The following is a 25,438-nucleotide window of genomic DNA, read 5'->3' as shown; positions in this document are numbered from 1 at the left end:
AAAGCTCTGCCTAGTAGCGACAGTTGAATCAATCAATTAATATGTTAAGGAGAAAAGAGAATCAAAGTGGTTTGAATATAAAAAATCTTTTTATTTTGGGCTTGGCAAATAACGAATCTAATATTAACTCATTTTCATCTATGAAAAAAAGCCTACTTTATTTTCCTCATATAGGACCATCCAGACTACCATGACTCTGTGTGTCACGCCTTTGTCCATGACATTTGCGAGGAGATGGCCTCCTTTCCATTCCCTCCTCGGAGCCTGGATGTTATTCTGGCAGTCTTTGTGCTCTCCTCCATTCATCCGGAGCGGTAGGTGAAAATGAAAAGACACAGGAGAGCCTATATCATTTCTCAGCTGTCAGGCCCCTCCACAACCCCTAAAACACCCCCGTACCCACCATCACAATTAGCTTTGTCTAAATCATTACAGTCCTTACATAACCTAAATATAAATCTAACCGTATTGTGTCACTGAGTGCAACGTATTAACTGTACAGTGGTTAGGTTGACATTTGAGGGGTTGTAAATTTACATTTCACTCACAGAATGCAAGGAATTGTGAACCGACTATCTACATACCTGAAACATGGAGGGACATTTCTCTTCCGTGATTATGGGAGATATGACTTCTCACAGCTCAGGTTTAAGAGAGGTGAGCCTCCAACTTACTGAACCTAATTTGTTTAATATTCTGTATACACTTCTGTGTATGTGGAGTGTTTTTGACAATTGAATATATATTTACTTGTTTAACCTTTTAATCTCTTACAATCAGGACGGTGCTTATCAGAAAATTTCTATACACGAGGAGATGGAACCTGCGTGTACTTTTTCACGAAAGGTATTTCTGAACCATGAGATCTTCATCTCATCACTAATAGTTGCTGACAAGACCGAAGCTACTTTTGAGGACACGGGTGATGTCCTTGGTATTTTTTCAGGGGATTTTGAGGTTTTAGGAACCTTGTAGGAGTTAACATACATGGGTGGGTATTTTGGGGTATTGGAATATGTTGACGCAGTATATTTAAAGGTTCTCCATACGGGATTCAGGGCATTAGTATAGCAGCAAACAACTATTTGCTTTGTAAAGATATAGTGGAATAATACCTGAGCAGTGAATGAAGTCACTCTGCCTCTGTGTGTTGTAATGCCAGCTTCTCTGTGCTTTCTTTACATTTTAGTGCATGTTTGTCCATATGAGCGGTTTGCTCTGTCAGCACCGCTACAGTTATGTTTGCACTGTTAGGGCCATTGGCACCCTTAGCTGCCAGCCGCCAGCTTGCGGCTATGCAGAGGCAATAAAAGTCTATTTAGCACCTTTAAGCATGGCTATTTTAAAATTAAAATGTCACATTTTTTCTTTCTTTGTTTTTTTTACAGAAGAGGTTCATGATTTATTTTCCGGTGCTGGACTGGAAGAAATTCAGAATCTGGAGGACAGACGACTCCAAGTGAACAGAGGAAAGAAAGTTGCAATGCACCGAGTTTGGATGCAGAGCAAGTACAGGAAATTATATCCACCTCCACCATCTTAACATCAACACGAAACTGTATGCAATAAACATGTCAAATAAAGCTAGTACGTTATCTGGTTTTGTTTACTGTAGGTCACTGTATTAATATCTAGAGATGAGTGTATTGACTATATCGAGATCATTTTGTAAGGTCCAAGAGGGAAATACAGTGAACATGCATTACAATTCAAAAAATTGAAGACTTCGATTTACAATTATGAATTGAATAAAATGTATTTTTTTATTATCATCCTTAAGTTGTGCTACATATTACAGATGGGAAAAACAAAACTTATCTCAGAATTTTGATACAGCACGTCATAATGTTGACTTGGGCTTCCACAACCTGTTGATATCGTCTTTGTGTTCTTTTAACACGTCTTTATGTTGAAATATGTAACACACAGCATGTGTTGAATGTGCTAACACACTGACTGTGTTGAAAGCAACACAAAATGTGTTGTCCTTAACTAGACAGGCAGGTGTGTTAAAAATGAACACATGATGTGATATTTTTAAACCCATCTGTTTTGAGAGTGCAGAAATACAGTACTACAGTAAAACTACTTTGTTACTTTCCATTACTGACTACATTTCAGGGAGTACTATCGTGCTTTCTACTTCTAAACTGGGGGAACCGGAGAAAACCCTTAACTACCATCACAGTAGAAGTCCCTCAGACTCACAAAGGCTCAAGCCTTCTAGCTGTCACACTGTTGACCTCTATGGGGCAGAGCTCAAGTCCTGCCCCACATCGAGGTAAATGGTAACGCGTGCTATCTCTCCACTCACTCCATAGTTGTAGTCTTCCTCAAGCGTCTTCTTCTAGTGAAGGAATTAAGGCACATGGCATCCATCTTGGAACATTAGCGCCCTCCTCTCCACCGTTGTTACGTTGAGCATCGATGTATAACCACCATAGACTATGATTACCACCCATCAACATTTAGTTTTGTTTCCCCTTAAGTAGCTCGGAAAAGTATATTATTTCATACTTTTTGACTGTAAATATATTTTGCTGTATTGGCTTGTTCCAACCATCTCTTAAATATCTCTGATGTTTTCATTGAATTAAACATTCAAACCAAAGACTCCTTTGGCAGCACTGTTTCATGAAATATTCCATGAATGTTTCCCTGCAAAAATAGGTTTCCAGGTTACATTTGAATGGGGTTAACTTTTAGGAAAATATCTTCTCCACACAGGTAAATTTGACACAGAGGCTTGCCAATACTGGGACAAGTTTTACAAGATGCACCAGGAAAAGTTCTTTAAAGATCGCAAGTGGCTGTTTTTAGAGTTCCCAGAACTGCTTCCTTCAGGTGCAAAAAGTCAAACCACAAACGGGCGTCTGGGTGATCAGCAGGCGTCACTCCCGCAACCGACTGGATCCAGTACAGACACAGAGACTCGACACCGGCAACACAACGGACTCACACACCATCACAGAAATGCAGACGCCCCCAATCATCAGACAGAGTCCGGTCAGGGAGCAGCACCGGATAGGAATGAAGCTGCCATACAAGCTGCTACTTTCCCTGGCCAGCATGCATCCTTCAGGATCTTGGAGGTTTTCAAAACTGTTCACATGTATTGATTTGAATTCTGATTGTTTTAATATAGATTGTTGCATGTGGACTATTACACAATTGTGGCAATAACAGGCTGTAAGATGCTATACTAAAAATGTGAGATAACAGCACTTAAATAATAATAACAAATACAATCAAATATTTTTCTACAGGTCGGATGCGGGGTTGGTAACAGCGTATTTCCCATCGTTAATTCCATAAAGTGAGTAAATATTTCATATATTCCATTGAAGTTAACCTTTTCAACACCATCAATGTGGATCATGTCAGTTTTATAGTGCAACACATGTTTACAGAAGCAAAACATTCAAATGCACACAATACTGGGCAGTAAAATATAGTTATCTTTACCATTTTATTGTTATGAGTGCATGCACCATAACACTATCCAGCTCCTCAATCAGCACAAAACTGTGGCTCACCATGAATGATATATCATAGTATTACAGAACTATGCACAGGAGCAAGATACAGTCAGTATGATTACATTACATGTGCCCACATTGCTTGTACTGTTAAAATACACTTGACTGTTGAAAAACATTATATACTGAATTTGAGATACAAACTGCAACAAATGTGGGAACTTAAATCAAAAATACATGTGGCATTAATCTGTGTATCATTACAAAATACTTTTAACTGGCCTTTTCCACAGCAGACATTTGACTTAATAACATTCACAATGGCTCTGTTCTAATCAAGTGTCCCAGTAAGCCACGACAGTGTGAAAGTGAGCCAGCATGCACAACAGCAGGACCCTGACCCGTCTTTTCCTACTGTGACATGTCAAAATGTCTTCTGAAAAGAAAGGCCCTCTTGTGCTTCTTTACACAAGGACTCCTGGGTGGCTCTGAAATCGCTTAATCTGCACTAAAATCAGTTTCTGGGTAAAGAAATTGGTGAGAAAGGAAAAGGGGAAGCATTTCGTTGGTATTGGGAAGGACTTCAGGTTTTAGTTGAAGCCATCATCAGTGGTGGGGAGAAGTGCAGAGTGTAACACACCGTGAGAGTTTCTATGCCAGTTTATAATTTGATAGTTTTTAATTTGAAATTGACCATGTGGCCCTTTAACACTTTTCACTTACTGTTTCTGTAATGTTCTGTCCATATGTTTTTCCAGGAAGGCATTTATACAATTTTTGGCAATAAGTAAAGGTGAAATCTTGGCTTCCGTGAAAGGAAAAGTGCAGTTGCACTCTATTTGTAATCAGCCAAAGGTTGTTAAACTGTCTGTTCTGTTCCATAGAGAAACAGACGCATATTTATACTGTTGTGACTTCTCCCCATGTGCCATTCAGCTGGTCAAGGTGAGCTTTGCTAATTTTGCGAAAGTACGTCTTTCTCGATGCTGTCGACCGGCGACGGAGTTGGTGAAAGAGACTCATATACTGACCAAGGACTTGTTGAAGATGCGTCCTCCTCGATGCTGACTTTCCCATCGTGGGTGATTAAATGGTCTGGTACTCTACGATTGCACATGAAGGTCGACGGCGGAGGTGGTATATATAACTCAGGGTCCATTTCGTGCGTGTCGATCTTAATGTTCACCTCTTTCAGGTAAGTCCATATTTGGTTCAGTAGCTGAGAGTACTTGTTACCGCATGACTGACATGTAGGCTGTTTGCGACGTATTATTTCTGGGGTAATCTCAGGCCCCATCCCATTTGTGAAGTGACAGGAGAGGTAATCCTTAACTTCCTCTGTGATTGTACATCTGATAAGGTTTATGCAATACTTTTGCACTTGAAAATTTGTATCCATGTATGACATGATTCTAACGTAATCGCCAACTTTGAATTCATTTCCTGTTGGATATGCCTTCTCATAGCTCTTCTGGTCTTTAAGAACTAGCCAAAGAACGGTTTTTGCAAGAGCTGCAACCTCCTGATATAATTCCTTGTTTATCACTTTACGCTTATGGCCTGACCATTGCAAAATGTAAGAAACTATAAAAAACTTGACTTCTTTAAGAACAGCGTTAATTTTTTCAATCTCCCATACCATGGGTGGTGAGGCTAAATCTTTACTGAAAAGATGTCCAGCGTAAATGTCAATGCCCCCGTTGTAATCGAGCCAAACGTCTGGCATATGCAACTTTATCAGCCGGTCTGATATCGTATCCACAAATGTCGAACATTTGCCCCTTAAATCAGCATACATTTGAAGCTCTTCGAGATTATGCCATTGGGATATGAGCTTCAGTTGCTCTCGCTTTTCCTGTTCATTTACGAACAAATAATAGCGATCAGGCGATCCATACTGTCGCAGCGCATATTTAAAGTCTGGTAGTTTACTTTCTACTAACGTTAGATCTGATGGTGACGGTGTGCAATTATCACTTGAACTCTGTGATGTTTCTGGTCTATCCATGGACATTGGTGATGTGCTATTCTGGTCGGTCATCTTCGATGCTGATTTTAAAATTGCTGAGGAAAATATTTCACGTACTGCTCTGTGACTGTAGGACGGAACGAATGTGGGCTGTAGAATATACAACAACTAGTTTTTCAAAAAACATAAAAGACGGTCACGTGACTTCACAAAGGCTCCAAACAGAACGTTGCTTGGCAACGGCGGCACAAGCAAAGGTCGTGACCCCGCGTTTTTTTATCTACCTTTATGACGTCATGTGCATGCCTTTGATCCTGTGATCACAGGACACAACATCTATATAACCCAGAGATAATTAACGTGCTGTTCAGTCTGAACAAGGAGAAGGCAAGCGCAATCATATACAACGTGACTACAGAGTTTAGATCATACTGCACGGTTTTACGTCTGTGATAATATTAAATTAACTGTAACACTGCAGGTTAAATAACATATATATTACATCTTAAATCTTCACCTCAGGATTTTTAAAACCAGCATCAAAGATGACCGACCAGAATAACGCAACAGCAATGACTGTAGCTAAACAGAAGACCAGTGAGGACATAAATACAGACAACTTTATAACTTTAATGTGGAACATTAAAGATCTGTTCATTTCTCCTGAACCGTCAGTGACAGATGTTACAGACGTCATCGCAATAGAAACAGACCCCTATCAGCTTAAATGTGTTTTGAATGGTGTTGAGGCAGTAGCAGAGTGGAACTGTGGCTATAAAGAATGTGTGATCAGCAAAGCATGGTGGCAGAAACATGTAAACACATCACAGGTCAAACTATTCACAGGCGAACCTCCCACGGTGATAAATAGGACGGTTATTGGGGAGACCATGCTGTGGTTCAGATTTGATGGAGGCGCATTTCCCCACATGCATCCTGCAATACCTTTCCTTATCATGGAGGGAAGCAAACCGAAAATTCCTATAATTGGCCAGACTGCGATACGTTATCTCGCTCACTCGTTCACCAAAATAGCTACACACGGTTACATCATCGAGTCTTGCAATTATTCCGTTTCCTGCGAACTAAATGGAATATACACGGAGGCGGTGCTCCATTCTGAATCGTCAGTGTCATATGTACACACTGAATGGGTAGAACAGCACATGCCGAATGAGGTACGTCCTTTGGCCGAGCTAAACAGCGGCCGAGAGTTGATTCGATTTATAGCTGGTGTCCCGCTTAAGCATGTCAGTGGGTGGATCCTAGCGAAACTTAGTATCGACACGTTGGAGACACATGAACTCAAGGTGCCGATGCTGGTTGTGACAGGTCCAGAAAAAAACACCGTCATTGGAGCTAACGTACTGCGTGCTCTGATTAAAAAGAAGCCCGCCATCGAGGAAGACGTACTTTCAGCAATTCCTGGCTCAGTATGTGAGAGAATGGACCCTGAGTCTCTTTCATCAACTCAGTTGCCGGTCGACAGCATCGAGGATGACGTACCTTCAGCAATTCCTGGCTCAGTATGTGAGAGAATGGACCCTGAGTCTCTTTCATCAACTCAGTTGCCGGTCGACAGAATCGAGGAAGACGTACTTTCAGCAATTCCTGGCTCAGTATGTGAGAGAATGGACCCTGAGTCTCTTTCATCAACTCAGTTGCCGGTGGACAGCATCGAGGAAGACGTTCTTTCAGCAATTCCTGGCTCAGTATGTGAGAGAATGGACCCTGAGTCTCTTTCATCAACTCAGTTGCCGGTCGACAGCATCGAGGATGACGTACCTTCAGCAACTCCTGGCTCAGTATGTGAGGAAGCACCTGCCAAACCTGCGCCAGGTGCAACAGAACAGGAAAAAATAAAGAAAAAGTCAGTTCAGATATTCATAGAGATGCTGGTCTCGCGGATAGCCAGGAAAGCCAAAATGAACTGGACCACTGCAGCCTTCGAGCCCAGCATTATGCGTCTTTCAGCAATTCCTGGCTCAGTATGTGAGAGAATGGACCCTGAGTCTCTTTCATCAACTCAGTTGCCGGTCGACAGCATCGAGGAAGACGTACTTTCAGCAATTCCTGGCTCAGTATGTGAGAGAATGGACCCTGAGTCTCTTTCATTAACTCAGTTGCCGGTCGACAGAATCGAGGAAGACGTACTTTCAGCAATTCCTGGCTCAGTATGTGAGAGAATGGACCCTGAGTCTCTTTCATCAACTCAGTTGCCGGTGGACAGCATCGAGGAAGACGTTCTTTCAGCAATTCCTGGCTCAGTATGTGAGAGAATGGACCCTGAGTCTCTTTCATCAACTCAGTTGCCGGTCGACAGCATCGAGGAAGACGTACTTTCAGCAATTCCTGGCTCAGTATGTGAGAGAATGGACCCTGAGTCTCTTTCATCAACTCAGTTGCCGGTCGACAGAATCGAGGAAGACGTACTTTCAGCAATTCCTGGCTCAGTATGTGAGAGAATGGACCCTGAGTCTCTTTCATCAACTCAGTTGCCGGTGGACAGCATCGAGGAAGACGTTCTTTCAGCAATTCCTGGCTCAGTATGTGAGAGAATGGACCCTGAGTCTCTTTCATCAACTCAGTTGCCGGTCGACAGCATCGAGGAAGACGTACTTTCAGCAATTCCTGGCTCAGTATGTGAGAGAATGGACCCTGAGTCTCTTTCATCAACTCAGTTGCCGGTCGACAGAATCGAGGAAGACGTACTTTCAGCAATTCTTGGCTCAGTATGTGAGAGAATGGACCCTGAGTCTCTTTCATCAACTCAGTTGCCGGTGGACAGCATCGAGGAAGACGTTCTTTCAGCAATTCCTGGCTCAGTATGTGAGAGAATGGACCCTGAGTCTCTTTCATCAACTCAGTTGCCGGTCGACAGAATCGAGGAAGACGTACTTTCAGCAACTCCTGGCTCAGTATGTGAGGAAGCACCTGCCAAACCTGCGCCAGGTGCAACAGAACAGGAAAAAATAAAGAAAAAGTCAGTTCAGATATTCATAGAGATGCTGGTCTCGCGGATAGCCAGGAAAGCCAAAATGAACTGGACCACTGCAGCCTTCGAGCCCAGCATTATGCGTCTTTCAGCAATTCCTGGCTCAGTATGTGAGAGAATGGACCCTGAGTCTCTTTCATCAACTCAGTTGCCGGTCGACAGCATCGAGGAAGACGTACTTTCAGCAATTCCTGGCTCAGTATGTGAGAGAATGGACCCTGAGTCTCTTTCATCAACTCAGTTGCCGGTCGACAGAATCGAGGAAGACGTACTTTCAGCAATTCCTGGCTCAGTATGTGAGAGAATGGACCCTGAGTCTCTTTCATCAACTCAGTTGCCGGTGGACAGCATCGAGGAAGACGTTCTTTCAGCAATTCCTGGCTCAGTATGTGAGAGAATGGACCCTGAGTCTCTTTCATCAACTCAGTTGCCGGTCGACAGCATCGAGGAAGACGTACTTTCAGCAATTCCTGGCTCAGTATGTGAGAGAATGGACCCTGAGTCTCTTTCATCAACTCAGTTGCCGGTCGACAGAATCGAGGAAGACGTACTTTCAGCAATTCCTGGCTCAGTATGTGAGAGAATGGACCCTGAGTCTCTTTCATCAACTCAGTTGCCGGTGGACAGCATCGAGGAAGACGTTCTTTCAGCAATTCCTGGCTCAGTATGTGAGAGAATGGACCCTGAGTCTCTTTCATCAACTCAGTTGCCGGTCGACAGCATCGAGGAAGACGTACTTTCAGCAATTCCTGGCTCAGTATGTGAGAGAATGGACCCTGAGTCTCTTTCATCAACTCAGTTGCCGGTCGACAGAATCGAGGAAGACGTACTTTCAGCAATTCCTGGCTCAGTATGTGAGAGAATGGACCCTGAGTCTCTTTCATCAACTCAGTTGCCGGTGGACAGCATCGAGGAAGACGTTCTTTCAGCAATTCCTGGCTCAGTATGTGAGAGAATGGACCCTGAGTCTCTTTCATCAACTCAGTTGCCGGTCGACAGAATCGAGGAAGACGTACTTTCAGCAATTCTTGGCTCAGTATGTGAGAGAATGGACCCTGAGTCTCTTTCATCAACTCAGTTGCCGGTGGACAGCATCGAGGAAGACGTTCTTTCAGCAATTCCTGGCTCAGTATGTGAGAGAATGGACCCTGAGTCTCTTTCATCAACTCAGTTGCCGGTCGACAGCATCGAGGAAGACGTACTTTCAGCAATTCCTGGCTCAGTATGTGAGAGAATGGACCCTGAGTGTCTTTCATCAACTCAGTTGCCGGTCGACAGCATCGAGGATGACGTACCTTCAGCAACTCCTGGCTCAGTATGTGAGGAAGCACCTGCCAAACCTGCGCCAGGTGCAACAGAACAGGAAAAAATAAAGAAAATGTCAGTTCAGATATTCATAGAGATGCTGGTCTCGCGGATAGCCAGGAAAGCTAAAATGTACTGGACCACTGCAGCCTTCGAGCCCATCATTATGCGTCTGTTTGAAAGAACGTGGATCGAAGTCCAGGGTGTCGATTTTGATCCGACCTCAAAAACGTTTAAAGAACTTAACAAAGCCATTTTCCAGGACCTGTGTGAGAAGTGGGGCAGTGTAGAAATGGTGCTGTTGACCATGAATTTAGAGGAACCAGAATTTGGGAATTGCATTGCCTCCTCTGTCAAAGATCACCTGATGACAACACCCAAAAAGCGCAGTACCATTTGCAAGTTCTACTCGTCTGTGGGCAAAGCCATCTCCAACATCTGCAGGCGTAGAAATAGGGTTGGTGTTATATAGGTGAAGGTAAGGTAAGGTTTACCCTACATTTAGTGAATATCAACTTCATTCACCAAATCAAAACAACAAACATCTCTTTAATGCGGTATTCATCTTGAGGGGGGGGGGGGGGGGGGGGATGCTTGAGTTTTTTTTTTTTTCTTCAAGATGAACGCAGTCTCCTGCTCTGTCCTCTGTCCTTCATCATAGAGGGACCAAGACCAGTGGAGCAGGAGGTCACATGCGGCGACTGTGGCTTAGTAGAGAGCAGGATCGGTGGTTTGATCCCCGGCTCCGCTAGTCGCATGTCGATGTGTCCTTGGGCAAGACACTTAACCCCAAAATTGCTCCCGTAGCTGTGCGTACGGTGTGTGAATGTTAGTTAGTCCTGATGGTGGGCATGGCCTCTACCATCAGCGTATGAATGGGTGTGAATGGGTGAATGATGACAAGTGTGAAAGCGCTTTGAGTGGTCGTGAAGACTAGAAAAGGCTTTACAAGTACAGTCCATTTACCATTTACCTCGATGTGGGGCAGGACTTGAGCTCTGCCCCACAGAGGTCAACAGTGTGACAGCTAGAAGGCTTGAGCCTTTGTGAGTCTGAGGGACTTCTACTGTGATGGTAGTTAAGGGTTTTCTCCGGTTCCCCCAGTTTAGAAGTAGAAAGCACGATAGTACTCCCTGAAATGTAGTCAGTAATGGAAAGTAACAAAGTAGTTTTACTGTAGTACTGTATTTCTGCACTCTCAAAACAGATGGGTTTAAAAATATCACATCATGTGTTCATTTTTAACACACCTGCCTGTCTAGTTAAGGACAACACATTTTGTGTTGCTTTCAACACAGTCAGTGTGTTAGCACATTCAACACATGCTGTGTGTTACATATTTCAACATAAAGACGTGTTAAAAGAACACAAAGACGATATCAACAGGTTGTGGAAGCCCAAGTCAACATTATGACGTGCTGTATCAAAATTCTGAGATAAGTTTTGTTTTTCCCATCTGTAATATGTAGCACAACTTAAGGATGATAATAAAAAAATACATTTTATTCAATTCATAATTGTAAATCGAAGTCTTCAATTTTTTGAATTGTAATGCATGTTCACTGTATTTCCCTCTTGGACCTTACAAAATGATCTCGATATAGTCAATACACTCATCTCTAGATATTAATACAGTGACCTACAGTAAACAAAACCAGATAACGTACTAGCTTTATTTGACATGTTTATTGCATACAGTTTCGTGTTGATGTTAAGATGGTGGAGGTGGATATAATTTCCTGTACTTGCTCTGCATCCAAACTCGGTGCATTGCAACTTTCTTTCCTCTGTTCACTTGGAGTCGTCTGTCCTCCAGATTCTGAATTTCTTCCAGTCCAGCACCGGAAAATAAATCATGAACCTCTTCTGTAAAAAAAACAAAGAAAGAAAAAATGTGACATTTTAATTTTAAAATAGCCATGCTTAAAGGTGCTAAATAGACTTTTATTGCCTCTGCATAGCCGCAAGCTGGCGGCTGGCAGCTAAGGGTGCCAATGGCCCTAACAGTGCAAACATAACTGTAGCGGTGCTGACAGAGCAAACCGCTCATATGGACAAACATGCACTAAAATGTAAAGAAAGCACAGAGAAGCTGGCATTACAACACACACAGAGGCAGAGTGACTTCATTCACTGCTCAGGTATTATTCCACTATATCTTTACAAAGCAAATAGTTGTTTGCTGCTATACTAATGCCCTGAATCCCGTATGGAGAACCTTTAAATATACTGCGTCAACATATTCCAATACCCCAAAATACCCACCCATGTATGTTAACTCCTACAAGGTTCCTAAAACCTCAAAATCCCCTGAAAAAATACCAAGGACATCACCCGTGTCCTCAAAAGTAGCTTCGGTCTTGTCAGCAACTATTAGTGATGAGATGAAGATCTCATGGTTCAGAAATACCTTTCGTGAAAAAGTACACGCAGGTTCCATCTCCTCGTGTATAGAAATTTTCTGATAAGCACCGTCCTGATTGTAAGAGATTAAAAGGTTAAACAAGTAAATATATATTCAATTGTCAAAAACACTCCACATACACAGAAGTGTATACAGAATATTAAACAAATTAGGTTCAGTAAGTTGGAGGCTCACCTCTCTTAAACCTGAGCTGTGAGAAGTCATATCTCCCATAATCACGGAAGAGAAATGTCCCTCCATGTTTCAGGTATGTAGATAGTCGGTTCACAATTCCTTGCATTCTGTGAGTGAAATGTAAATTTACAACCCCTCAAATGTCAACCTAACCACTGTACAGTTAATACGTTGCACTCAGTGACACAATACGGTTAGATTTATATTTAGGTTATGTAAGGACTGTAATGATTTAGACAAAGCTAATTGTGATGGTGGGTACGGGGGTGTTTTAGGGGTTGTGGAGGGGCCTGACAGCTGAGAAATGATATAGGCTCTCCTGTGTCTTTTCATTTTCACCTACCGCTCCGGATGAATGGAGGAGAGCACAAAGACTGCCAGAATAACATCCAGGCTCCGAGGAGGGAATGGAAAGGAGGCCATCTCCTCGCAAATGTCATGGACAAAGGCGTGACACACAGAGTCATGGTAGTCTGGATGGTCCTATATGAGGAAAATAAAGTAGGCTTTTTTTCATAGATGAAAATTAATATTAAGTTAATTAATAAGTTAATATTAGATTCGTTATTTGCCAAGCCCAAAATAAAAAGATATTTTATATTCAAACCACTTTGATTCTCTTTTCCTTTTCTCCTTAACATATTAATTGATTGATTCAGCTGGAGCTACTAGGCAGAGCTTTGAGTTATTCTGCAATACATTCAAGTGTCCCATTGTGTGAGGGAACAATGGTCGGAACTATAAAAACTAATCTGAATGGACATTTTTGAAAGCTTAAAGATTGACATCAACAATGTTTTACAATGAATGAATTAAATGTATTACTTCATCAAAAGTTTATGTAATCTGTCTAAATATTTTAGCAGTTCATGACATGGACATGGACGAATACTAATCTGATACTAGAAAATGCATTTCCTGCTGAAAATGCGTTGGAATGCTGAAAGGAATCTCAAAAACATTGCTGAAAATTAAGAAATGGGAGACTACCCATCTGAAAAATGTTGAAGGCCGAAAGCATTTAAACTGCACTGCTGAAAACCCTTCTAGTTGAAATGTCTAACTATGGTGTCTGTAGCTGAAAGTATGAGGAAGAAGAAGGCTTTGAAAGTTGAAGAAGTTTAACAGGATTTGAAGATTTTCTCCATAGAGATCCCATTCAAAAGAAAATTGCAAATAGCTTAATATTTCAAAGAATTTAAAGATTACAAATATGAAAATTCATATCACCCCTCTCCTGAAAGAGCTGAACATTTTGATATTCAAATGGTTTCTGTGGCTTAAAAAATGTCAGCAGTAGTGATATTTGTAGTATTAGTAGTACTAGAAGTTGTAGTTGTAGTAGAAGTATCATTAGTAGTCTAAGTATTAGCATTTAGAAGAAGTAGTAGTATCGGTAGTAGTAGTAATAGCTGTAGTAGTGGTCGTAGTATTTAATATAACAGTAGTAGTATAAGTAGTAGTAGTAGTAATAGTAATGGCAGTATTTGAAGTAGCAGTAATAGCAGTAGTAGTAGTACTAGTAGCAGTCGTACTAATAGCTGTAGTAGTATTAGTACTGGTAGTCGCATGAATAGCAGTTGTAGTATAAGTAATAGTAGTAGTGGTAGTAATAGCAGTAGTGGTAGTAATACTATTGATGGTAGCAGTAATAGCAGTAGTAATCGTAGCAACAGCAAAAGTTGTAGTAGAAGTAGTAGTAGTAATACTAGAAATATTAGCAGCAATAGTAGTAGTTGTCGCAGTATTAGTAAGAGCATTCATTACTTCAACAAAAAAGCCTGATTTTCAGCTTAATATTTAAATAGAGTTAATCCATGAGGCTTTTATTTTGAAAGGGTGGGGCTGGGTGGGGGAGAGAGGGGGAGAGGAGACATAATCATAATGTTTGACACATAAACAGAGGTTATTAAATGACAGGCTTCATCACAAGCATTTCAGTTATATTTCACTCTTTGGGGCTTTTATTTTGAAATGGGGTGTGGGGGGGGGAGGAGATGGACTCATATTGTTAGATTAACACAAACAGGTTATTAAATGACAGGCTTCATCACAAGCATTTCAGTTAGAATTCACTCTGTGGGGCTTTTATTTTGAAATGGGGTGTGGGGGGGGGAGAAGGGGAGAGGAGATGGACTCATAATGTTAGATAAACACAAACAGGTTATTAAATGACAGGCTTCATCATAAGCATTTCAGTTAGAATTCACTCTTTGGGGCTTTTATTTTGAAATGGGGTGTGGGCGGGGGGGGGGGGGGGAGACATAATCATAATGTTAGATAAACATAAACAGGTTATTAAATGACAGGCTTCATCACAAGCATTTAAGTTAGAATTAATTTTGTGGGGCCTTTACTTTAAAATGGGGTGTGTGTGTGGGGGGGGAGTCCTCTTAAAATCTCTAAGACCTGAATGACTGTAAGAGAGAGACACAGACAGACAGACAGAGAGAGAGAGAGAGAGAGAGAGAGAGACTCTGATTTCTCTGGCAATCTTTCTCATTTGGAGATTATCCTATGTTTTATCATTTACAGCTTACATGACTATTGTCCTGCTCTGCCATGTCTTTCCTCGTCTCTCCCTCTTGTGTCGCGGTGTGTGTAAATGTCACTCGAATCAGGAAACTTATCAGAATACCCATATTTGATTGGCTGAGCTGATCACGTATATCTCTAAATCATGTGTGTGCGGCTTTTATTTTAAAATGGGGGGGGGGGGGGGGGGGGGTCCTGTAAAAAAGCTCTAAGACCTGAATGACTGTATGAGAGAGAGAGAGAGAGAGAGAGAGAGAGAGAGAGAGATAGAGAGAGAGGAGTGTGTGTGTGTCTGTGAGTCTCTGTGTTTATCAACATCACTAATGAGCTTAATCAGAAACACCTGTGTCCTTGCAGCCTTTTCATGGAGATTAAACAGGGAAACACCTCTCAAACAAATCCTCAAAACTCCCATAACCGTAGCTCCTATTGCTCCGATATTAATAAATGAGAGGAAGGATGAGTTGAAGAACAGATCCTGTAAAAATTGTGTCTGTGGTGTAAAAAATGTGGCTGAACTGGCGATTTAGAAATGGGGGTACCGTGTTCTGTGGAAGATGTTTTTGAAGCTAAATTTAACATTGGTCTCTATGGAGCAGAAAGTTGGTTTTCCTCTCAATTACAGGCTTCTGTGTTAAATGTGTAAATCTGTGGGATTCCACAGTCATTTGTCTACGACAAGGACAAGATTAGCTACTTCTACATCCAGAAATTATGCATGAAGAGTGAAGATTGTGGACACAGTGGCAAAAGACAAATGTTTTTTTCACAAGAATCTCAAGCTGCTCTTCACTCTAGCGGTGACATCACGCACTCTAAGCTGCGCAATACACACCCATTATAAAAGCAGAAAAGGGCTGAAAAAATCATAAAAGTTAAACTGCTGCAGTTCAAAAAGTATAAAATATATCAAAAAGCTGAATAATGCAGCAATATATCAGGACTTTCTCAACATTTTAAAGTTTAAATGGTGTCTGTAGCTGAAAGTATGAGGAAGTAGAAGGATTTGAAAGTTGAAGAGGATTTGAACATTTTCTCCATAGAAACCCATTCAAAAAAAAAATTGCAAAAAGCTTAATAATTCATAAAGTTTAAAGGTCAGAAATATGAAAAGTCATAGCACCCCTCTGCTGAAAGAGCTGAACATTTTGATAGTTGAACGGTTTCTGTAGCTTAAAATATGAAGGAGCAGAAGAGTTTCAAAAAGCGTACGGAAGAAATATAATAAGAAGTATAAAGATTCGAAGAACAATTGTTATTGTTGGAATGCTTAACAGCATTCCAACAATAACTGAGTATGATAAGGTGTCTGTACACTTTGATGCTGAGTGTACTTCTTCACTTTGTTTTCTTTCTATTGACTCCAGTCTGCATGAAGCTGCTAATGAGTGTAATGAGTTACTACAGTCAGAATGCTTCTGCAAGGCGCTGTATACAGCACCACTGTTACTGTGTGAGTTCAAGTTGTGACTGTGGTACTGTTAGTGCTCTACTCCTGATTTATTAACTAGAACTAACAGAAACAGCCGTCACAGCGATTCCAAAGCATTATTTGCTGTCAGTACCGTACGTTTGCTCTTACTGTACTGTGTTACTGGTTATCTAGGTGTGGACATGTTGTTCTGATCATCCCTCCAGATAAAGCCAGAAGATGAAATAAAGACAAAAGAATCATTGTTAAAGAGCATTTGTGTATTTTTACAAAATCTGAAATATGGGATCAATCATCATCTCACTTTGGCTGAGTTGTCTTACAAATTCTTGCAGAGAAAATAAAAACGATGCCTCTGCATTGCGAGTATGTGAAGTATAAGTAGTAGGTAACAAATCTACTGCTAAAGAAATATAAACAATTTGCAGCACAAAAAAATGGATTAAAAAAAGGAAAAAAGTCATTTCATCTCCCTGGATTGTGTACATTGTCGTAGCAAAAGTTATCACCATTAACATAAACTGACTATTGTCCCTGATATTGTTAAAAAGTCAACAGAAATCATAAAACAGCCATTCTGGTGGCTCTTTTAGCATGTGATGATGAGATGGGTTTCTAATCTATCCAATAATTGTCAATTTATTTTGCTAAAAAACAAAGAATGTCAACCTCACGGTGATACAGGGAAATAGTCAGTAGGATTCATCCTCTGGGGATCATGAATGTAGAAACAATCCATTGAATAGTTGTTGAGATATTTCTGTCTAAACCAAAGTGGTGGACAGACATTGCCATCCATTGAGCCATAGAAATGTGTACACTATCATGCTGTGTGCAAGTGTGCACACTACACTCCAGCCTCCCATACCGTCTTCATCTTCTGCATGTGGGCCTTAGACGACCTGGCGAAGGTGCTTTTAACCACGTTGAGAGGAGCTTCCTTGCCGCTGAGGTAGATCTTATTGAGACACGAAGGAAGACACGACTGCTGCTCCTCCTTCTTCTTCTCCTCCTCCTGCTGCTGCTGCTGCTCCTTTTTCTCCTCCTGCTGCTCCTTCTCTACAGCTCCCACTCCTTCCTTCTTGATCCGGGTGCATGAGTGGGCAAAAATGTATCCCGTCATGAAGGCATCGAACCCGGCCCGGTGCGTCCCCGGGTCGGCCTTGGTCTTCGGAGCGTCGGTCTTCGGAGCGTCGGTCTGAGATGGGTGGTCGGTAAGCATTTCTGTCCCTCCGTCTTCCTCTCGGCTCTCGTTTGTGTTGGTTTTTGTGTTTGAGTCGTGATCAGTCGTGGCAGTTGCTGCAGGGTTCCTGCAGTCGGGGTTGTCTTCGGACACTCCGTTCCCCTCGCCGTCCGTTTTCATGTCCACTCCTTCATTCTGCGGGTTGTTTCCGTCACCGGCCACTAGAGGCTCTGTTTCTGGGCACGGCTCAGCTGGTGTTTCTTCGGGGTCCGACTCCATGTGGGGCATTTTGTGCTCAGGGGCACCGTCAAAGATGGAGGGGCCGTCCCCTGCCTCGCCTCTACCTCTCTTCTTGTCTCTTGGTCGTTTCCTCCTTTTCCTCCTTTCCCCTGTGCCTTTCTCGTCCTGGAGGACGATCAGGTCGGTGTCATGGGACGACGGACACTGGGCGCCCTTTGGACACCAGCCAAACGCCTGTCAGACAAACAAGGTATTTAATAAAAAACATCAGAGACAGACCGTCTATTTGACACAGAGAAGGACGCAGGAAGCCAAAGGGGACTGTGCTGTACGGTTTGATTTCACTTCGCCTTTAGAATGCCAGTAAAACTAAAGTCAAGTAAAGAGTTGAAACTCACAGAGAAGCGCTGGCAGATGTCAGTCTGTCCCTCAGCAGAGGCCACAGCTGGACACACTCTGTAGTCCACGTAGCTGGACATGTGACCGGCATACTGACAGAACTCTACATGGACGTGAGGCTCGGCCCTTCCAGAGGTCACAATGCGACTGTTGTCCAGCTTACTGGAAGGAAGAGGAGACAATATGAGGGAGAGAGAAGGACACGCACCTTCTTACAGTCACATTAGCACGAGTTGTCCTGATGTAGAAAATAACAAACGCCATTCTGTTCTGCTCCTCCCTTCATTCTCTTACATTGGGACTTGTTCTGCATTGTGGTTGACGGAGACACAGCTCAATGTAATTCAATTCAAAACACGTCATTTGTCAGTCCAGGGAAGTTCTGATGCAAATACACAAACGATTCATTCACATACATGAAAACAGTAACAAATATATATTATGATAATCTAAGGAAAATGTTGAAATGTAAAAGGATTGATGGCAGTATCCAAAAACCATGAAGGCATTATTTGTTTTGTTTTCATTAGCTGTAAGCCATAATCATCAAAATTCAAAGAAATTAACGCTTGAAATATATCACCCTGTGTGTAATGAATCTATATAATATATGAGTTTCACTTTTTGAATTGAATTACTGAAATAAATTAACATTTTGATGATATTCTAATTCATTGAGATGCACCTGTACCGCGCGCGCGCACACACACACACACACACACACACACACACACACACACACACACACACACACACACACACACACACACACACACACACACACACACACACACACACACACACACACACACACACACACACACACACACACACACACACACACACACACACACACACACTAAGGTCTCAACACTACAAACCAGTACTCACCACTTCTTGTAGGCATACTCCAGATAGGAGGCAGTGAGCCGGAGCTCGAACTCAGTGACGTATTTGGTGTCGTAGATGCCAGCAGGAAACATCTCAGACAGGTCGGCTGTGAAGATGGCCAAGCGATCGGGCAGAGATAAATAAAAACTCTGGCAGAAAGAGACATTGCATTAAAAAAAGAACACACAGCCATTTAATGAGAGCGGCGTGCTGTGAAAGAGGTTCAACAGCCAATATCAATGTTGAAGGTAGTTACGCTTGACATAGACCATTTTTATGTATACCGTCGTTAGAAGAGAAAAGGAATGAAAGTGATCAGCAAACACAATAAGTTGGTGGTACCTGGTAAAGGAAGGCCATGTCGATGAGGCCGTTGTGCAACACCAGGGGCTTCCTGGCACGCAGCAGTTCGGTGAATAAGGCCCGGATGTGGACGCCCCGCTCGTCTGATGCTCCCTGACAAAGAAGGTGGAGAGAGAAAAACATCATCGTCTGAGGAAGAGCAGTTACCTCTTGCAGGGTCCAGTTCTGTCTACGCGCGTCTCGGCAGGTGCTAAGGAACGTACACCAGCAGCTAAAACATTTGGTTTCCATCACAGGCTCGTGTTGCATTGATTTCAGTAGTTGGCTTTGTATGATGCCATTTATTGTGCAACCACTGAGAAACTATTTAGCGTCAATGACTTTGATAACTGCTTGTACTCGGCTTGCCTGTATTTGTTAGGTATTGGTGTGTTGCTCAGCGTGGAAAGGAGGACGTTGCTCCACTTTCTCCGGTTGCCAATAGCTCTGGAAAGAGGTTTCACACTTGTGGCCACTTACTGGTGTCTATCAGCAGCGCTCCTGCTTGCTTGCATATTCTGGGCAACATTGTGGAACCTTTATATAGTGCTTCATGTTGTTTTCTTCTGGAGATGAGCACTTCTCGATCCACTCCTCCATATGAGTTAACCTTAAATGTGTCCCTATTGTAGCGGCTTTCAGCAGCCTACTTTGTTACTTTGCATCTGCAACCTGCTCCGTGATGGCAGAAGTGATGTCCCCGGTGAACCTGTCGCTAAGCAACCATGGCGACACGTTAGTCTAACGTCTTTTCTCACAGATGCGGTGTGATGCTAAAAAAGGCAAAGGACTTTAAGCCTCTGCAGACGGCGCGTAAGCGTTTATACTCAACAACAAAATGGACTGTGAAGAATAAAAAAGACAGAGTGTAACCGGCAAAAATTCTGCAGGCCGTGATTCTGACATTTTCTGGCGCGTGGCTTCACTACGGTGAGTATAAACTGAGCTTTAGACATCATAGCAGTGGTATGTGGGTATAACATCACGGCTAACGAACCAATCAGACGGCTTGATTTGAGCTACTCGTTTAATACGGTGGAACACGCAGGACAACAAAGAACAGCATGTCAGTATCCTCACCTTACTGTTGCCCTTGAGGTAAGGGATCCCACTGGCGTACTGCTTGTTAAAGTCAAACCCATGCTGGACCAGGAACTGGACTGACTGGGGCTCGATGACGTACTCCTCTGAACACAGCAGGGTGAGGTTATACACCTGGACCAGGTATGTGTCTGCAGCCTGGGGGAAGGAAGAGGCAGAAGATAAAACATCACAGATGTGTGCAGTGGCATTTTCTCTGATCTGAAGATGTATGACATGCGATGATGGTGTAGCAGACGGATCATAGGTCGCAACAAGCTCATCAGATGAATATAAAAATATATTTTTTAGAGAAAGCTTCATCTTATCGTACCTTGTCGTCCAGTTTCTTGTAACAGGCGATTCCCAGGGAGAGGATGGAGCGAGTGCGAGCTGCGAGGCATATGGCTTTGTATCTGTCCTCTATAGATCTGAAACAGGACAGCGAGGGTCAGGTGCCAAGCAAACACTACGAAGTCACGGCTCCAAAATGACTCCAAAGCGAATTATTTTGCATTCCATGGCTGCTTGCGCAACGACCTGCTGATGCTCTTTCAGGTGAGTGCGAGTCAGGAAGAAAGGAAGAAGCGCAGAGAGATTGACTGATAAGTTTACTCACTCAGCCAGCAAAGACTTCCTGTTCCCAAGACCACTCAGCTCCTACAAAAGCACACAGGGAACAATTGATACTTTGATTTTTATACATTGATGAAATCACGTGACAACACAAAGAGCTAAGTTACATCGGAAAAAAAAAAAACATGCAGACTGTAAGACAATGATGTATGTGATGATGATATATGTTAAGGGTTAACTTAGTGAAATAAGTGACTTTCCACCAGGCTGACAGTTGTGTTATTTAATGGTTTTATAATTGTATTGAGACATTATATTTTGGTGAGAGAAAGGTTATTACAACATTGTGGTCAGTCTGGTGAATCAGTTATATTATGCATTATAGTTTTGCTTCTGTGTAACGTTCGTGTCTTTCTTCTAAATAAGAGGGGGCAAACCATGGCTATTACAACTATCATTCCACGCACTTAAAGGGTCTCATTTTACTCAGGTTGCACGCTGGTCGGACAGAGACAGACACTTGCACTTACCGTGTCCAGTGCAATGAAGGAAGCCGTTTTAATGGCCAGTACCATAGCAGGCCAAAGCTCGTTGAAGTTATCATTCTGGACATCAATAACGGGAACGACCAGTGAAGACACCATGTTTGTCTCAACTTAGCTTGATGAGTGCAAACGGCTTATTCGCGCCTGAAACGTTTTCTGCAATCAGCGTTACCGACGTTCTTCCTGGAATACTAGCTAGCTTAATTTAATACCTTGCAAAAGTTTCCATTATCGGCTGCTATATACAGCGTCGTTTCTTATTGCTTACTTGTTGTATTTTATGAATACATTCAGTAATTACTTCAACAGTTATTAATTCATTAACACTTTATCGGGTCGACAGCTAACGGCGCTCCACCGTAAACATTTCAACGTGCTTCTCGGGGTCCTGTGATAACAAAAAACATAGTAGTTGGACTTTTGCCTGAGAACAAATAAAACCTATTTGCCACCAATTGTACACACACAATTTTCATAATTAATGAATATATATTTTCATCGTGACTTGTTAATTTTTCCATTTAAATTGTACTTCTCCGTTTGACTTTCAGCTTTTCAATAAAAAATGTCAAGCAGGCGTTGACGATAGACGCACATAAACACATACGTCACTAAACCTAACTGTCGAGGCGAAGTGCGCCATTTTGGCTCAAACTAAGTCAGAAACATTATATCTTCGATAAAGTATTTTAAATTGTATCCATAAAATACGATGTACAAGTATTCAGGACGCCGCTCTGGTTTCCACGAGATAACACTTAATGCTAATGTACCTTTTTTTACAATGCGTATGTGACGTTAGTTAGCTAAAAGTAACGTTAATGATCAAAAACCCCAGCTGAGCTGCATTGCCAGCCAAGCTATCCTGACTTTTGCTAAATTTACCTTTGCTGCTTGTTTTAACCTCCGCGATGGGTGGCTGCTCCGCCCCAAACTGCTCCAATTCAACCAGCATAGGGAAACAGCTGTTTAGATTCCCCAAAGACCCTGTCCGCAAGAAGAAATGGGTGGTGAACTGTCGACGTGACTTTGAGCCAACTCCTCACTCCAGACTCTGTCAGGTAGCGTTAGCTAAGTTTACACAGAGATCGACATGTTTGTGACCTAGCACTACTTTATTAAAGCGCTGTTATAGAGACAATGCATCAGTTCAAACTAAGACCCAAAGTTAAATTGGATATGAATTTATTTATAATGATGAATTATCTTCTGGGCTCAGTTGATTGCTTTCCTTCTGCTGCATCTGATCTGTATGCATGATCTTGTGTGTGTGTGTGTGTGTGTGTGTGTGTATCATTGGTTGGATGAAATGTATGTGTTTTCCTGTCTTGTTTCCTCAAGGACCATTTTCAGCAGAGCCAGTTTGAGGAGATAGCGAGGTCCCCAGCTGGGGGAAAGAAGCTGAAGCCCAATGCCATTCCCACTCTATTCACTATTGGAGATGCTCCTTACCCAGCAGTCACTATTCCATACATCCTGCTGCCCATGAAACCCGAACCAGGTACATTTCCAATGAAAAGGGATGGCAATGTTAAAACAACAGGAAATGCAACACTAGTTGGACTTTGCTCTGTGTTTATAGTGGAGAAGGAGCTGAACTTCGGGGACCACGGCTATGCCAGACGCACCCCTCTGCCCGGCCTGGAGGAGGAGGATGCAGACAGGACTGCAGAGGACCAGCAGCCCTGCACACAGTGTCACCTCCTGAAGAAACAGCTGGAGCAGGAGATGCAGCACACTGCGAGGCTACAGATGGAGGTAGGTTGGCTGCTGGTCTCTCTTTCAACGTATTCATGGCTTGTATCTGTTGAAAGAGCCGTAGTAAACTCTTTTCTTCTCTGTCAGGCAGAGGAGATGAAGAAGCGCTTGTTCCGGCTCGACCGGATCGAGAAGGGTCTCCAGAACTTTCTGTACGAGGACCAGATTCGCGCCCTGACCCTCACCAAGCGCTCCCGCCGCGCCGTCTGGTCTCCGGAGACCATCCTGAAGGCCCGAAAGATCCGCTGCGAAGTTGGCACAAAAGGCTACGAGTACTTGAGGGATCTGGGGTACCCGTTGCCCTCCTACAGGACTCTATGTAACCGCCTGGAGACTAAGATCATGGTGACGACTGACATGAGCTGTGAAGAGCTGGCGGAGCTGAGCCTGGGCCTCATGGCCACCTGTAACAGTCCCACCGACGGGGTTGGGGACAACGATGAGGAGGAACTCATAGGTGTGTTGTCCTGATCTGGGCAGTTTGCACGACTTGCTGACTCTAAAACAAGAGGACAATGAGCAGAATGCACCACTTTAGACATGGCTTTGCTCGACTCATGCAAGATGCCCGGGGCTGGCAGTCAGCCGAGCGTCGTGATCGTGCTGTTTGTTGCCATGATGAAGACGCTGAGCTACCGTGTGTGGGGAGACGTAGTCTGTGACTAAGAACACCACCAACGGAGTGTGTGGAACGAGGAGACGTATTTTGCTCAAAGCTCGTTGACTTTGTTGCATGTGTTTATAGCTAATTTAACGTGTTTAAACTGAATGTGTTTACATGCACAATAAAACCCTGGTAGCATTCAGGATAGTCCAATGTACTGAGAGCAAATAAACTCATGTCCTGGGTCAGGTGGCTCGAGTATTCCCATACTATGAGGACTATGGCATGTATAAACTGTTTCCTGTACATTAAGCTTTATTTTTATTTTTTGCCCAAAGTATTTATCTTTTAATGGTGTGTGTAAAGCAGTAGCACACAACCGGGTTAGTGTGTAGTAAGATGTTTGCATTTTAAACATTAATCGGTGGTTTTAAACTACGTTGTTTTATTAAACCTCTCATTCAAATGCTGTCAGGAACATTAGGGTTGATATCCTAAATGCATGCATCCTATTTTAATCACATTTGCAAAACTGAAACTAAATAATCAAATCATTTATTGTGGAGCCCATAAAGAGTCAACAAGGAATTAAAAGTAAACCCTCCGTTGGTAAATAACTGCCGCTAGTGCAATTCTGCGCTACATAGGTTGTAACTCTCTGGGTTGCAGTGCATTCGTAGTGAGCACAAAGGGTATCGGAAAGAGCTCAGGCTGGTCACATGACGTTCAATATCCAAAACAACACTGGCACTGTGAGAAAAATAAAGAGATTGTAAAAGAATAAGCTGTGTTTTTCATTGAGTGTGAGAGAGATGTACTAAATAGTGCACGTAGGTCTGCACTGTATATCAGGTAGCTCGCAGTAACAAACAAACAGCATGGTTGCCATCACTATGCTGGTTACATCACAGCTGTCATGAGCTCGACTGAATGCTCTACTAGTGGAAACAACCCGAACCACAAGTCTCCTGAAATTCCACTGAAGTAACTAAATACCTACAATGACCATGAGAGGTGGAACTTCTGTCAGTTATCTTTACCCTGCATAAGCCCAATGAGAAGAGTACCATTTACTTTTGCCCAGGTCGGACTTTGAGCAAATCGCTCACATGATCACATGAGATTAGATATTGGTTTGGCGGTTTGCTTGTTACCGGAGCTGAACTAGGTAGAAAACCAATATGACAAGTTTGGAAAGATTATTTCGTCCAGGTTTGTGAGGACCGACCCGTGCAGCTTTACGGTTCATAAATACGGTGCACTTTTCTTTGACCGACACCACAACTCTCTAGCAATGAGTCTCTCACTGTGACTTCGTCGATCTGACCGTCATTGATGTTGGCCTCCTGCCTGTTCCAAAAGTGCAACCACGCTTTTTTGTTTGTCACATGGTGGCATTCACCTCTCCACAGTCGAACGCCTGAGTCATGCATAGTAAAGCAAATATACTGAAGCAGCTGGATCAATATGACAGTTCTTTGGATTGTAAACAAGACTTGCGGGTCT

The 25,438-nt window shown here is 42.7% G+C and overlaps 3 protein-coding genes, 1 long non-coding RNA gene and 1 pseudogene across 5 annotated transcripts; 3 read left to right on the top strand and 2 right to left on the bottom strand.

Moving 5' to 3' along the window:
* The first annotated feature begins 61 nt into the window (after positions 1-61).
* LOC142934008 (uncharacterized) lies at positions 62-1,599 on the top strand. Its single transcript, XR_012947655.1, has 2 exons — positions 62-314; positions 1,389-1,599. It is a non-coding gene; the product is annotated as an uncharacterized LOC142934008 (long non-coding RNA).
* Positions 1,600-2,702: 1,103 nt separating this feature from the next.
* LOC142934192 (tRNA N(3)-cytidine methyltransferase METTL8, mitochondrial-like) lies at positions 2,703-4,561 on the top strand (the record flags this gene model as incomplete). Its single annotated transcript, XM_076078653.1, has 2 exons — positions 2,703-3,116; positions 4,173-4,561. Coding segments are annotated over 2 exons (789 nt in total), but the record flags the coding sequence as incomplete, so codon positions are not given.
* Positions 4,562-11,403: 6,842 nt separating this feature from the next.
* LOC142934191 (tRNA N(3)-cytidine methyltransferase METTL2-like) lies at positions 11,404-17,113 on the bottom strand (annotated as a pseudogene).
* toe1 (target of EGR1, exonuclease) lies at positions 16,557-21,964 on the bottom strand. The gene is made up of 8 exons (XM_076080011.1): positions 21,556-21,964; positions 21,069-21,109; positions 20,784-20,880; positions 20,450-20,608; positions 19,370-19,483; positions 19,028-19,176; positions 18,136-18,298; positions 16,557-17,971 (listed from the first exon to the last, which is right to left on the bottom strand). Exons 1-8 carry the CDS (start codon positions 21,667-21,669, stop codon positions 17,162-17,164), a joined length of 1,647 nt encoding a protein of 548 aa, XP_075936126.1. The 5' UTR covers positions 21,670-21,964; the 3' UTR covers positions 16,557-17,161.
* A 236-nt stretch (positions 21,965-22,200) lies between these two features.
* LOC142935681 (uncharacterized) lies at positions 22,201-24,716 on the top strand. 2 transcript variants are annotated; one of them, XM_076080014.1, is made up of 4 exons: positions 22,202-22,631; positions 22,912-23,071; positions 23,153-23,328; positions 23,416-24,716. In XM_076080014.1, the coding sequence occupies exons 1-4, from the start codon at positions 22,482-22,484 to the stop codon at positions 23,797-23,799; spliced, it is 870 nt and encodes a 289-aa protein (XP_075936129.1). In that variant the 5' UTR covers positions 22,202-22,481; the 3' UTR covers positions 23,800-24,716. The 2 variants fall into 2 exon arrangements, with proteins under 2 accessions (XP_075936128.1, XP_075936129.1); XM_076080013.1 differs by having other exon boundaries at positions 22,201-22,631; positions 22,912-23,328.
* The last annotated feature ends 722 nt before the right edge of the window (positions 24,717-25,438 follow it).

Source organism: Anarhichas minor, unplaced genomic scaffold (genome assembly GCF_050575085.1).
Source record: "Anarhichas minor isolate MPS153535 unplaced genomic scaffold, ASM5057508v1 ptg000006l, whole genome shotgun sequence".
NCBI classification, from domain to species: Eukaryota; Metazoa; Chordata; class Actinopteri; order Perciformes; family Anarhichadidae; genus Anarhichas; species Anarhichas minor.
The sequence above is the reverse complement of the archived record's forward strand: the minus strand, read 5'-3'. Positions and strand labels throughout refer to the sequence as shown.

Bases quoted from the DNA above. Each gene is read 5' to 3' on its own strand.
- toe1 (XM_076080011.1), bottom strand. From the start codon at position 21,669: ATGGTGTCTTCACTGGTCGTTCCCGTTATTGATGTCCAGAATGATAAC. The intron at 20,609-20,783 runs GTACGATAAGAT...TCCTTCCCCCAG, and splicing joins ACAAGAAACTGGACGACAAG to GCTGCAGACACATACCTGGT. The intron at 19,484-20,449 runs GTGAGGATACTG...CTTCTTTGTCAG, and splicing joins ACCTCAAGGGCAACAGTAAG to GGAGCATCAGACGAGCGGGG.
- LOC142935681 (XM_076080013.1), top strand. From the start codon at position 22,482: ATGGGTGGCTGCTCCGCCCCAAACTGCTCCAATTCAACCAGCATAGGG. The intron at 22,632-22,911 runs GTAGCGTTAGCT...TGTTTCCTCAAG, and splicing joins CTCACTCCAGACTCTGTCAG to GACCATTTTCAGCAGAGCCA. The intron at 23,329-23,415 runs GTAGGTTGGCTG...CTTCTCTGTCAG, and splicing joins CTGCGAGGCTACAGATGGAG to GCAGAGGAGATGAAGAAGCG.